At 41.9% G+C, this 15,012-nt stretch overlaps 1 protein-coding gene across 15 annotated transcripts in view; it reads right to left on the bottom strand.

Moving 5' to 3' along the window:
- Positions 1-15,012, bottom strand: part of elna (elastin a) — a 129,720-nt gene that overhangs the window by 26,487 nt on the left and 88,221 nt on the right. For 11 of the 15 annotated variants that reach the window (XM_067449957.1, XM_067449956.1, XM_067449959.1 and 8 more), the window contains 12 exons: positions 11,532-11,567; positions 11,384-11,449; positions 10,812-10,874; positions 10,026-10,061; positions 9,614-9,679; positions 7,244-7,306; positions 6,470-6,505; positions 6,322-6,387; positions 3,417-3,497; positions 3,263-3,295; positions 2,965-3,048; positions 2,771-2,803 (listed from right to left, as the gene is read on the bottom strand). In XM_067449957.1, the coding sequence (XP_067306058.1) occupies positions 2,771-2,803; positions 2,965-3,048; positions 3,263-3,295; positions 3,417-3,497; positions 6,322-6,387; positions 6,470-6,505; positions 7,244-7,306; positions 9,614-9,679; positions 10,026-10,061; positions 10,812-10,874; positions 11,384-11,449; positions 11,532-11,567 (663 nt within the window). The remainder of the gene's footprint in view (positions 1-2,770; positions 2,804-2,964; positions 3,049-3,262; positions 3,296-3,416; positions 3,498-6,321; positions 6,388-6,469; positions 6,506-7,243; positions 7,307-9,613; positions 9,680-10,025; positions 10,062-10,811; positions 10,875-11,383; positions 11,450-11,531; positions 11,568-15,012) is intronic. The other 4 variants (XM_067449966.1, XM_067449969.1, XM_067449960.1 and 1 more) reach the window with 3 other exon arrangements.

The following is a 15,012-nucleotide window of genomic DNA, read 5'->3' as shown; positions in this document are numbered from 1 at the left end:
AAGGACACTCTGTCATCACTTGTGTATTCTGGAGAAAAGGGATGTATTAAAACATTGCAGGGCATTAAGGCCAATTTACACCACACCGCCAGACAGTAACAGACACTTCGTCAGGTTTTGTTGGATCAGTGTTACCCCTGTTGGAGTCTGTATGAGCTGGGGGGTAAGAATGTCTAAGAAGTGACGCGGTTTTGTAAACCAAATTAGACGGCTCTTTAAGTCTTGCATGTCTACACATTTTTACATGTATCTAGTTATAAAAATAGTCAGAAGACAACTGTAGCAATCAACTCAGAAGTCTAAAGCTGAACTGAATTTTACCTATCCTGCTTTAGTTTCACTTTATTTTTAAGTCATAAACATGCCACAGAACTAAACAAATATTCCAATATTCCTACTTTGTGTGAGGGTTCTACTCAACCCTCTCTGAGTGGGATTCGAACCGGGTCTCCGGCATGGGAGGCCGGCATCCTAAGAAAGGCACTTAAGTCCACAGCCTTTAGCGTAAGTCGCTAGCATGCCTTTTAAGAAAAGGGGAGTAAGGATGAAGAATGCACAATAATCTCAGACAATTTAATCCATTCCACGGATTAGTTTGAAGAACTATTTTATGTAGTAGAACTAACTAACAAGATTAGAAGTTCTGGCATCTGTTAAAAATCTCAGATGTATTAAGCAAGGACCGAAGAATGGACCCCTGGACTTTATGTTGTTGTTTTGTTTAAGTTTATGTGGCAGTCACCTCCTTCACTTTTGTTGTGTTGTTTATATTTATTTGTAATTAAAGTTATCTTGAACATTCACCAGTTCTGGCCTCCTTCTTCCCTAAACTTAAACTGTATTACATTGGTGCCAAAACCCAGGAGGAAGAAGAAATGCATTTTTAAAGATCCCCTAACTGCTGTTTGAAATCTAGGGTCTCACAAAGGATGGGCTAATCAGAGTCTGCTGCCATAGATACTCAAGGAGGTGTGATGGAGGTATGGCAGCGACTTCGTCCGCAACCATCGGCAAGTAACTCCAGCCCATTGCCTCAAGCGTCCATGGCAGGAGACTCTGCCACAAACTGGTTCACAATTTGCTACACCTGAGTATAATATCCAGGGGCTGTTCTTACCTTACTTAAGGGTCTGGCCCCAGCTCCAGTCACATAGCCCATAAAACAAAAAGTGGTGCCAAATACTTTCACAGCAGCAAGCTTAATTTGAGGGAAGCCATGTATTAATGAGACAAAAATGCTCAGTCATGTTTCCAATTTAATGAGTATGAGCTACACTAGATTGCCAAACATTTTAGAACACCTGCCTTTATATACACATAACTTTAATGACATCCCATTCTTAATCTATAGCATTTAATATGGAGTTGGCCCACCCTTCACAGCTATAACAGCTTCAACTCTTCTGTTAAGGTTTTCCAAAACATTTAGGAGTGTGTTTATTGGAATTTTTGACCATTCTTCTAGAAGCTCATTTGTGAGGTCAGGCATTGATGTTGGATGAGAAGCCCTGGCTCACAGTCTTCAATCTAATTCATCCCAAAGGTGTTCTATAGGCTTGAGGCCAGGACTCTGACTCTATAAGTTCCTCCACACCAAACAATCTCATCAATGTCTTTAAGGACCTTGCTTTGTGCACTGATGCGCAGTCATGTAGGAACAGAAAAGAGTCATCCCCACAAAATTGGGAGCATGAAATTGTCCAAAATGTCTTGCTATGCTGAAGCATTAAGAGTTCACTGGAACAAAGGGGCCAAGCCCAACCCCTGTAAAACAACCCCACACCTTTAAACTTGCACAATGCAGTCAGGCAAGTACCGTTCTCCTTCCTGGCTATCGCCAGACCCAGACTCGTCCATTGGATTGTCAGACAGAGAAGCGTGATTGGTCACTCCAGAGAACAAGTCTCACTGCTCTAGAGTCCAGTGGCGGTTGCTTTACTCCACTGCATCCCACGCTTTGCATTGCACTTGGTGATGTAAGGCTTGGATGAGCTGCTCGGCCATGGGAACCCATTCCATACTGTACATACTGTTCTAATCTATGCAAAAAGTTTGGAAGTCCGTAGCTATTGACTCTGCAGAAAGTTGCCGACTTATGCGCACTGTGCGCCTCAGCATTCAATGACCCCACTCTGTGATTTGTACATGGCCTACCACTTTGTGGCTGAGTTTCTGTTGTTCCCAATTGCTACAACTTTGTTTTAAAACCACTAACAGGACATTTCACGAATGGCTTATTGCATATGTGGCAACCTATCATGATACCACACTTGAATTAACTGAGCTCCTGAGAGTGACCAGTTCTTTCACAGATGTTTGTAGAAGTGTCTGCATGCCTAGGTGCCTGATTTTTTACACATGTGGAAGTGATTGGAACAACTGAATTCAGTGATTTGGAGGAGCATTCCAATACTTTTGGCAATATAGTGTAAATACTTTTTTTTCAAACATCCACGTTTCAAGGAAAATGCTTACAGTACAAAAAATATATATTTATGCGTTCAAAGCCTAAAGTAATTTAACAGGCTCCTTAATTTGGGGTTGCTAAAGACTCTTCAGATGTTAAATTGGAAACAATACAGTGTAAACCAGAACAAGTAGAATTACTGAAGAAAAAAGTAAATCCACATAGTCTCTCTAAATTAAAACACGTTGTTCATCTCAATTTAAACTCAGTAATGTTGTTTGTCATTTGTTTTAACCCTTATTTACTTAAAATTCTATGTTCCTAATCTCTAGTTTACATACAAAAATAAGCTAGTATAAATACCATATTTAAGAGCCTTGGCACCAGCAGGGTATCCTTAAACACACAAATATGAACAGATGAGCGAAAAGTACAATGCTGAAGCCCATGCACTTTCATCCAAAATTTTATTATGTCTTACATGTCAGCTAATTCTGATTTGTCTATTTATTTCTTCATTTTTTTTCATAGTGCTTTCCAGAATAAAAAAGTGATACCTCCAGCTCCAGTTATTGGTACTCCTCCTGGTACTCCTCCTGGTACTCCTCCAGGGACTCCAAAACCTGTTCCTCCAGGTACTCCTAAGGCCACAATAGCATACTTTTTGACCAAGCAATACTCTACTGAGAGTCCTGTATACACAGGCCAGTAATTTAAATAGTTCTTATTATACACACTAATCGTCTACTACAAACAACATTCCAGCACAAATATTTTTCAAAATAAAAAGTGCAAACAATTAATCTTACAGAGCATTGCCAATGGACCAGAGTCAGAAAAGAGTCAAACCCATACCATATTTAGGAGGTTTGGCGCCAGCTCCTAGCCCTGAAAACATTGATCACTGTTACTAAATATTAACCAAAAATAAACTACTGTGAGAAACAAAATCAGCTTAACTGACAAATAACAGTTGTGAGAAATTGAGACAATTCAACATATACTGCACCTCCAGCCCCAGCTCCAGGAAGTCCTCCAATCCCAGTAACAGAACCATAGCCTGGGACAACACCAGCCCCTCCTGCTCCACCTACAGTCAATTCATGAACAGCCAGGCGGTGTCTATTTATTTCTGTAGTATTTATTATAGCACACATAATGTCTGCTGAAAGGGCAGTGAAAGTGCTATTTCTACTTCTTAGCACCAACTTTTACCAACGATTAATTTTTGGTAATTTATTTTTGAACATTATACTTTGTTTATCTTACTCTTTCAAAAATACCTTGGCAAACCATGATACTATGACGTATAATATACTGTTACAATATTTATGTACCATGGTATTTACATGATACTTCAAGTTTCTTCTTCTTAAATAACATGGTACTAGCATGGTATTACTAACAAGATGAAAGATTTCTAGCAGCCCACAGCGTCAAGTTATTGCTATAGTATTCTTGGTCCCCAGTCAAGCCACACCTGTCCTGTACATACAGTCTCTGAATCAAGTCATGCACGTTTAAACTGTAACTGAAAGAGAACTGTGAAGGTGCAAAAGTTTTAAAATGTTAGAAATTAGGAACCTCCCTACTACAACCCCAAATCAGAAAAAGTTGGGACAGTTTGGAAAACGCAAATAAAAAAAGAAAGTAGTGATTTCTAAATTTACTTTGACTTGTATTTCATTGCAGACAATATGAACACAAAATATTTCATGTTTTGTCAGGTTAACTTCATGTCATTTGTAAATATGCATCCTTTTCTTTCATTCAGACCTGCAACACATTTCAAAAAAAGTTGGGACAGGAGCAATTTAGGGCTAGTAATGAGGTAAAAGGGTTAAATAATGATGTGATTTGAAACAGGTGATGTCAACAGGTGATTGAAATTATGATTTGGTACAAAAGCAGCATCCAAGAAAGATCTAATCCTTTAGGAGCAAAGATGGGCCGAGGATCGCCAGTTTGCCAACAAATACGTGAGAAAATTATTGAAATGTTTAAAAACAATGTTCCTCAAAGAAAGATAGGAAGAGATTTGGATATTTCACATTCAACATTGCATAACATAATTACAAGATTCAAGGAATCTAGAGGAATTTCAGTGCGTAAAGGACAAGGCCGCAAGCCTAAGCTGAACAACCGTGATCTCCGATCCCTCAGGCGGCACTGCATCAAGAATCGTCATTCATCTATAAGCGATATCACCACATGGGCTCAGGACTACTTTTGCAAACCTTTGTCAAGTACCACAATACGTAGTTACATCCACAAATGCTAGTTAAAACTGTACTGTGCCAAAAGGAAGCCTTAACAGTGACAGTGTCCAGAAGCGCCGTCGACTTCTCTGGGCTAGGAGGCATCTGGGATGGACCATCACACAGTGGAAATGTGTACTGTGGTCAGATGAATCAGTATTTCAGGTATTTTTTGGGAGGAATGGACGCTGTGTGCTCCGGACCAAAGAAGAAAAGGATCATCCAGACTGTTACCAGCAACAAGTCCAAAAGCCAGGCTCTGTCATGGTATGGGGTTGTGTCAGTGCCCTTGGCAAAGGTAACTTGCACTTCTGTGAAGGCACCATTAATGCTGAAAAGTACATAGAGATTTTGGAGCATAATATGCTGCCTTCAAGAAGATATCTTTTCCAGGGACGTCCATGCATATTTCAACAAGACAATGCAAAACCACATTCTGCACACATTACAAAGTCCTGGCTGCGGAGGAAGAGGGTGCAGGTATTTGACTGGCTTTGTCAGTCTGGTGTTGTTTTGGATTGTTGTCCTGATCCATCAACTGCCCATTATTAGATTTCTAGCAGAGGCCGTCAGGTTTAGATTTTTATCTGTTGGTATTTGTTAGAATCCATGAAACCATGAATTTGAACAAGATGTCCAGGACCTCCAGGTAAAAAATAGGCCGTCAACATTAAAGATCCAGCAGTATATTTAACTGTGGGCATGGGGTACCTTTTTATCATATCTGGTGGGTTTGCTGCCAAAAAAAACTTTTTTATAGTTGCATCTGACCAAAGAACCAGGTCCTGTCTGAAGCTCCAGTTGTGGCTGACAAATTAATCTTCTGGAGTTTGTTTCTGGAAAAGCAACGGTAAATTTTCTTGAAACCCTCTATATATATATATATATATATATATATATATATATATATATATATATATATATATATATATATATATATATATATATATATATATATATATATATATATTAATATAATATAATATAATTATATATTGTGACAAGTGTCCCGAGCGCTCATCAGCGTCGCCCTGGAAACAAGGCAGTCACACCTGCACCCGCTCATCACAGGCTGAGCCATCACACCTGCGGATCATCAGCGGGCGGCTTCATAAACCCAACAACCGACCAGAGAGGGGAGAGATGTCTCCAGAAGACTCGGCTAACTGTTGTCTCCGTTTTCCCCCCTCAGAGAGCAGCGTGTGACGGCCAGCCCTCACCCAGAAAGAAGGAGCACGGACCCACATCACCGCGAGCACAAAGAAGGAGAGGAAGAGAGAGAGAAACACGCTGAGCACCGAGCACTCTACACGCCGCACTTTCACTTTCATTGTCACTTCTGTCATGAATAAAATCCACTCTTTGGGGATTTCACCTGCCATCCTGTGTCGTGTGCTTCTTCACCCCGTCACTATATATATATATATAATTTTATTTATCAAAATTGAAGATAGGGGCCAAACTAACTTTGGTACAGATTTGAAAGGATCTGGTGAAAGAAGAAAAACTTTGCAGCTAATTTTGGAGCCAATAACCGCCATCTTATGAAATCAGAAATATATGAGATATGATGACAAAGCAGAACATACAGTACTCATGGAGATTTAGTTTACTTGCCTCAAAGCTAGTTAGTCTTGATTGTTCATTCCCACTCACCTCCTGCTCCAGGGTACAGTCCTCCATAACCAGGCCCAGCACCAGCTCCACCAGCTCCACCCAAACCTAGAAGATGGGAGAAGAACACATTATAAGACGCTTTGGATACTTGGTTTAAGACTGAACCATTTAAATATCTGTATGTTACCGTATTTAGCTGCTTTGGCTTGAGCAGGTGTCAGACCTTGGAAAGAAAGTAGAAATAAATGTATCTATGATCACGTGAAATGTTATACATACAGACATCATATCCATGTCTAAATGAAATGGGCTTTCTAGTCAGTAGAGTTTCCCATTTGTCATTTTGTCATTCAAAAGTGTGCTCAGCAGTTATCTGCACTTTACAGTGGACTACTACCCAACAGTTTAAGTGGCATTATTTTATTGACATTTTTTTCTTGAAACCCTCACAAACAACATATGATGATGTAGGGGCAGTTTGATAAAAAAAGGGTACAATTCACAAGCTGTGATCATTAGAGAGTCTTTGGCCTCTCAAACTCTCCTCACCATGCATTAGAACAATATAGACCCACGTCCTCTTCCAGGTTGATTTTTAACAGCTTTAGTTGACGGGAACCTCTTAATTATTGCCTTGATGGTGGAAATCGAAATTTCCAATGCGTTAGCTGTTTTCTTACAGCCACTTTCTATTTTGTGACGCTTAACAATCTTTTGCTAAACATCAAAACTATATTCTGTGGTTTTACTCATTGTGAATGATTAAGGGAATTTGGCCTTGTGTGTCCTCATATTTATACTCTTGTGGAACAAGAAGTCATAGCTGGACAATTTCATGTTCATAGTCAACCTGGTGTAAATGTAAATACTACATTATGGGAATATACTTCAAAAATATCTTACCTCACAACATGAATTTTTCTTTTCCTCAGACACAATATTAGCATGATGTTAAACTCACCTCCAGACCCTGGTGCTATTCCAGCTCCCCCCGCTACTCCACCAAGTGGTGCGCCACCTGCACCTACGACAAGAGAAACAAGCAGTTTAAGTAGTAGTTTTGGTTAGTTAAAGTAGTGCATATAATATGTTTTTTAAGTATCTGACTTTGATAAATTAGATATTTTTATTAGGACTATCATTCAGACCATGTTCACTTGAGGGGTGATTAGGGTGGCATTTTGAGGAATTAGATGGGCTATTATCTGACTTTGAGGAGTAGATATTATTATCCTATCATCCGAACTGTGTTCACTTATCTAAAAAGGGGATTCGCAGTGGGTGCCCAAAGTCATTGCGGCCCTGTTGAGTTGCTCCCTTGGATGAAGCCCCTGCTGGCCAGCCCCCTCTCCCGGGGAGCGATCGAGGTCGCCCCTTCGTGGAGATTTCTGGAAGTCGATGCTGCGATCCGCCGTCTACGACGCTCGGGCCACATCGATTTCCAGCAAACGCATGCTGCTCCAGCCGCCTCTAGTAAGACCTGCAGCTGGGCAGCGAATGTGTTCGCACACCGAATATCCTCCCCGACTAAGCTCTGCCGGGTGGCTGCTTCAAGGGGTCGGGCAGGAGGATTGGTGGGTATGAGAGACCAGCCTCTAGGAGTTCAGTGTTCCACCACCGAGGTCATCGGTGTGGTCTGGACGATGATATGCCCAGCCCATTGGCAGGTTATGGAACAGGAAGTGTGCTCCCTGTTGGTAAGGAGGCCATAAAGTGTTCCCTCCTTCGGACAGGGAGTCCAGATTTTATGGCTGGTACTCCATTGCTCCCAAGGAGGATGGGGGGGGGGGGTTGCGTCCCATAATAGATCTGAGGTACTTGAACCGCTTTCTGAGGAGATTCAGGTTCAGGGCACTCACTATCCCATCATGAGCAGATCCGGTTCATCACAATAGATCTAAGGATGCATATTACACATCTCCATCCTTCCTGCCCACAGGAAGTTCCTGAGGTTCCCTTTCGGGGGTGAAGCATACCAGTATCGGGTTCTTCCGGTCGGCCTAGCTTTTTCCTCTCGCACCTTTACCAAGTGTTTGGATACAGCTCCAGCTCCTCTCAGACTCCAGGGCTTTCGTATACTGAATAATTCTGATGACCAGCTCATAATGTTCCAGTCGCGAGAAATGGCAGTTCGGCATTGAGGTGTCATTCTGGCCCATATTCGATTCTTGGGTTTGAGACTCAACGCAAGAAGAGCGTTGATGCCTTCCCAGAGAACCATGTTCCTAGGAGGTGTGTGGAGCTTGACTACGGGGCAGAGCAGGTGAAGTCTCCCTTCTTCCACCGTCACATGAGGTGGAGGATGAAATGCCTAAAGAGCCACAGACCGTGCCATGCTAGATGACACCTTGGGAACGTAGCCCGGCCTAGGATGTAGGATGGCCTTAACTCCGCCTGGGGCAAATTCCATCACTGACCCCCCGCTTCACTAGGTTGGGCGTCAGCCTCGGTGTGGCATAGCGGGTACTTGTTCCCTGAAGTGTCGTAGACGCAGTTCGAGTTCCTTCGAAAGGGAACGTCTTGGGTTACAACTATAACCCATGTTCCCTGAGAAAGGGAACGAGACACTGCGTGTCTTGGCCACACCAATCTGGGTCAGAGCACTCACTTCATCGCGAAGAGTTATCTGTGTTATGTGCCCTTTGTACATTCTGTGTATGCCATCACATGTTACATCATGACTCAGCACAATTGAGTATTGGACAGATTTCATTTATGCTTCAGAGACGGTACGCTAGGGGCGCGTTCCCAGAAGTGTCGTTGACGCAGTGTCTCATTGCCTTTCTCAGGAAACATGGGTTACAGTCGTAACCCGAGACGTTTGTCTAACTTAAAATCAGCCAATTCGCTTATTTAATATTCTAACTTGTCATTGTTTTAATAAATGTTTTCATTTGTCACACTTCTATCTTGGCTAGATCAGAAATTTGAATATTAATATACAAGGTACAAGATCCCAAGCAAATGATCACTGATCACCATCATAGTGACTTAAAAAAATTACAGTAGTAAACAATAAACTTTCTTACAGTGGCATGATTAAAGACTTTATCATGTGAATTCACAGTAAAACAAGAGCAGTAAATTACTGGGATGTCAGCATCATTCTGCTGTTGATTAACAGTATTTTGTAAAAAACTGAAACCAGCATGCATTAATTTTACTGTAAATTTCGGACAACAGTAATTTATTGTAAAATAATACTTTTTAATTATGTACATTTCTGGCATTGTTTACAAAGCAGACGACAAAGCAGAATATACAGTACTCGTTGATATTTTATTTACTTGCCTCAAAATCTAGTTAGTCTTGATTGTTCATTCCCACTCACCTCCTGCTCCAGGGTACAGTCCTCCATAACCAGGCCCAGCACCAGCTCCACCTGCCCCACCCAAACCTAGGAGATGGGAGAAGAACACATTATAAGATGCTTTGGATACTTGGTTTAACGGCCGTTTCACACCGCAAGCGTGAGTGGCGCGTGAGCAGCGCATATTTAAAATATAATATAATATAATAAAAAATATAATAATTTATTTTAGTTTAGTATTTAATACAGGTATAGGCTCTATCATTGTGGGAGCCGCTGCTGTGACGCTGCACCAACGCTTCCAGTGTGAATACTCTTGCACGTCTGCAGCTGCAGTCACGGTGTAGTTACGCTGAAGTGCTGCTCAAGCGCTGCTCACGCTTGCGGTGTGAAACAGGCGTAAGACAGAACCATTTTAATATCTGTATGTTACCGTATTTAGCTGCTTTGGCTTGAGCTGGCGTCAGACCTTGGAAAGAAAGCAGAATTAAATGTATCTATGATTATATGAAATGTTATACATACAGACATCTTATCCATGTCTAAATGAAATGGGCTTTCTAGTCAGAAGAGTTTCCCATTTGTCATTTTGTCATTCAAAAGTGTGCTCAGCAGTTATCTGCACTTTACAGTGGACTACTACCCAACATATGATGATGTAGGGGCAGTTTGATTAAAAAAAAGGGTTTCTGAACCCAAGACTCAACTAATCTCTGCAATTCACAAGCTGTGATCGAGCTGTCTTTGGCCTCTCAAACTCTCCTCCTCACCATGCATTAGGACAATATAGACACATGTCCTCTTCCAGGTAGATTTGTAATAACTTTAGTTGACGGGAACTTCCTAAGTATTACCCTGATGGTGGAAATGGGAATTTCCAATGCGTTAGCTGTTTTCTTACAGCCACTTTCTATTTTGTGAAGCGCAACAATCTTTTGCTGAACATCAAAACTATATTCTGTGGTTTTACTCATTGTGGATGATTAAGAGAATTTGGCCTTGTGTTTCCTCATATTTATACTCTTGTGGAACAAGTCAACCTGGTGTAAATGTAAATATTAATTGGAATATACTTCAAAAAAATGTACGCATAAAAAAGGGGTGCCAGTAATTATGGCCAGCATGTTTTGGAGACAAACATATTATAATGTTATTTTTGACCTCACAACATGAATTTTAGGTTTCCTCAGACACAATATTAGCATGATGTAAAACTCACCTCCAGTCCCTGGTGCTATTCCAGCTCCCCCCGCTACTCCACCAAGTGGTGCACCACCTGCACCTACGACAAAAGAAACAAGTAGTTTAAGTAGTAGTTTAAGTTAGTTAGTTTAAGTAGTTTAGATTAAAAAAAAAATGTTTTAATGATTTTCTTATTTTTAAGAAAACGTTAACATTTTTTTAATCTTATTTTAATAAAACAAGCCATGTGAACCATGGTAAAACATATTTTCTCTACCACTTTAAAATGCCCCATGAGACCCTAAAATCCATTTAGTAACTTTTAAGTGGTAGTGAAAAGATGGTTCACCATGGTTCACATGGCTTAATTCAAAATCCAAGATAGTGGCCAAACTAACTTTGGTACAAATTTGAAAGGATCTGGTGAAAGGAGAAAACTTTGCAGCTAATTTTGGAGCCAAAAACCACTATCAGGCCCGGTTCTATGGAGGGTGCTGTTCAACCTCAAACGCAAGCAAAAGCTCCCTCAATTGATACTGAAAGAATGTTGATGAAACAGATTTAGTTAGTTAGTTAGTTAGTTAGTTTTGATTGTTTGCTTTCACTCACCTCCTGCTCCAGGGTACAGTCCTCCATAACCAGGCCCAGCACCAGCTCCACCTGCCCCACCCAAACCTAGGATATGGGAGAAGAACACATTATAAGACGCTTTGGATACCTGGTCTAAGACTGAACCATTTAAATATCTGTATGTTACCGTATTTAGCTGCTTTGGCTTGAGCAGGTGTCAGACCTTGAAAAATAAAAAAATAAAAAATAAATGCAACTATGATCACTGTAATGTAATATATGTGAAAATGCTATAGATACAGACATCATGGACATAACGTGCCATGTGCCAAATGAAATGGACCCAAATGTAATCAGTAGAGTGAACCATTTGTTGTTTTGTCATTCAAAAGTAGGCTCAGCAGCTCTCTGCGTTGCATCTTTTAGCTGAATGTCTCGCTTTCATACATCGATGACCAATGAATAGGACTCTCGCTAGAAAGGCCAATCTACTTTGAGTATATCTAAATGAGAATATGAATAAAAAGAGTAGAAGGTGGAATGCATATTAGTTTTCGGCTGAGGAGTCGAGCCCGCGACCTAGCACCCCAGTGGGTCACAGCAGTTAGGGTGACGGGGCATGCCATCTCATTTCTCTCCTTTAGGAAACTTACATACAGACCCAATAATGTATAGCCTAATCAAATTCTGTTGCATCATTTTCCAGTTAACAGTGTGAAGCTGCTTTGAAAAAATCGGCATTGTAAAATGCATTATATAAATAAAGTTGGCTTGACCTGACAATGCAAGCAGCATAGACTTTGGGGGTGGAGGGAAACAGCCTTCACTCCAACCTTTGCTGAAGGAAGGAAAGCACGGCACTGATGGAACATCTTTAGGGGTCTTCTCAGCGAGAAGAACACCACTCAACGAGCAGGTTCCACTTCGAGCCATATATGTCTCATAGACGGTGCTCGTGCTGAAGTGAAAGTGTTAACTACTTCTTAAGATAAGTCACCTAGAACCTCTGTGTCCTTTTCAGGGACCACATATGGCGTTTACAGAGGTCTGAGAAAGTCTCTGAGAAAGATCATCCAACCTCAGAGAAATCTGCCAGGGAGGGGCTGGCGCGAGGAGAAACCATGGCACCAGGTCCTGTTGGGCCAGTAGGCCGCAACTAACAAGACTTGTTCCTCATCCTCCCTGACTTTGCACAGACTCTGTGCAAGTATGCTCACTGGGGGAAACATATTTGCGAAGGCTCAGAGGCCAGCACTGTGCCAGTACGTCCGTGCCGAGTATACCCTCGGTCAGGGAATAAAACAACTGCCAGTGAGACATTTCTGGCAAGGCAAACAGGCTGACCTGAGCCAGGAGCTGAAATGTCTCCAGATCAACTGGACCAGCTCATGAGAGCTTGTCAGCCACACGGTTGAGCACACTGGGGACATGAATGGCCTGAAGCTACCTCAGATGCTTCTGACTGCAGAAGATGAGATGGCGGGCGAGTTGCAACATGCGACGGGAGTGTAGACCACTGTGGCAGAGGGGGCGTGGTTTAGCAAGGTCTGCATGAAGAGAGAGCGTCAGGAGAGTGACATGGGTAAGTAGGTCAAGTGCATGATGTTAAACACCTGTGTCTGATTGCAGTGATTGGAGTAGAGAGGCAGCATTTAAGCCAGAGGAGAACAGGCAACAGAGAGAGACTGGAGCACTCGTGGACTGGAGATGGATTGCAGAGAAAGATTGCTCTGTACAAGTTATATGGAACAGAGTTATTGAGAGCCCTGGGTGCGTGAGTTTATTTTGTGTGTAAAAGAGTATTTAAATAAAACCACGATTCCCAGTCACGCCGACCCTGCCTTTTTCCTCCCTATATATCTATGCAAGTTAATTACAACTTCCTTGTATGTTGATGTCCAGAATGGCCGCAGTGTTGTCCATACGGACCAATACACCTTTGCCCTGTAGTGGTTTCTTCAGGCGGCTCAGTGCAAGACATACTGCTAGCATTTCAAGGCAGTTGATGTACCAATGCAGTTGAGGGCCCTTCCGAACCCCTCATACTGCATGCCTATTGTGCTTGGCCCCTCAGCCCATCGGAGAGGCATCTGTGAACACAACAGCATGCCTGGACACCTGTTTTACGTGCACTCCTGCCCGAAGAAACAAGGGGTCTGACCACAGGCTGAAGGTTTGGCGACAAGCCGGTGTGATACTCACTACTACCAGAAGTAACTCTCTGAGGAGGGTTATATCAAGGCAGAGGCACAGGTACTTCACTCCTTTTAAGGAACTGGAGTCTTGACCGCATCTCAAGATGGTCATCTTCCAGCAGTGGTTTCTTTACTCATCCACGACTGTAGCCTCAGCTTGCGTGACACCCAGACAAGTGAGATAGTGATCGTGGCCATCCCTCAGGGCAGGGTAAGTACCGCATCCAGAAACATACAGGTAGATTGTAATCTTTAAAAAGATGCAAGCTCTACCAACGTAAGCTCTTTTAGGGAAATTGCTCTCCTTGGGGCTGAAGCATGAAGGGGAAGGGACAGGGAAACACAGACAGGGAAATAGGTCAGCCTATTGTGCTCTCTCTCTCTCTCTCTCTCTCTCTCTCTCTCTCTCTCTCTCTCTCTCTCTCTCTCTCTCTCTCTCTCTCTCTCTCCTTGGAGGTGCTCTCTTACCAGCCGTAAAAACGGATATTCAGCACTCTCACTAGCGCACATTTTAACTGGCGATGAGACAACTTTTTTTGCTCTTATAATGGCAAAAAAAAAAAGAAGCAAAAAATCGACCCCACTGCTGTGCTGTGCCACCAATAACAATCGAGAGGTACCTAGAAGAGCTGACTCGTCTTTGGCCCTATTCGGACTGGATTAGTTTAACATGGGGACGTGGGGGTAAAGTAATTATAACCAGAGGTTCTCGGTGATTTTAGTCCCGTCCGAATGTGCCATCTTGGTAATTATTACGGACAATGTCAGTAAAGATTACCGAGACTTTTACCTTCTGGAAAAAGGTCCGGAAAAATGACCTCGGGTAATACTAATCCCGTTCCAATAGACCTGCTGTAAAAATGTATGGTAAAATTCCGTCATTTCCTGTTTAAAAGTAAAAAAAAAAAACTTGGAGGCACTTGAAGCATTCGGCTGCGTTGTAGGTGGTGGGACAAATCTGTGGCAAACAGTATTTTCCGCATATCATCTAAAGCAAAAAGAAGATCAAAAGCACTTATTAGAGGCACAACACTTATTTTAGCTCTAGGAAAGTGTCTATTACCAACATAATCCAATCAGAATCGTTAGACTGGACCTAACTGTTTATTAACCCTCTGGGGTTCTTCGGTCATTTCTGACCCGAATTTTTTTTTGAAAGAAATGTTAAAAATCGTAGCTTCATCTGAATGGTACGAAACTTGGTGAGGGTATTGGTACTTGGTATATGGACAGAAAAAAAAATTGGGGACAGGATTGGAAAAGTCTAAGTGGTCGTAAAAAAAATAGTCACACTCGGGGCCTTCGGGTCAAAAAAGACCCCCATAGGAAATGAATGGGAAATTGGCAAAAATATGAAAATACAGAGTTTTTTGTGCATATAATCTACAAATCAGCCAGGATGCAGAAAAAAAGGACTCAACAGTGAAGGGGTGAATCTCTAAAACATCAAGAGTGCAAAACAGACAAACAAAA

This window comes from Pseudorasbora parva, chromosome 8 (genome assembly GCF_024679245.1).
Source record: "Pseudorasbora parva isolate DD20220531a chromosome 8, ASM2467924v1, whole genome shotgun sequence".
NCBI lineage: Eukaryota > Metazoa > Chordata > Actinopteri > Cypriniformes > Gobionidae > Pseudorasbora > Pseudorasbora parva.
This window is presented reverse-complemented; position numbering and strand designations above follow the sequence as displayed.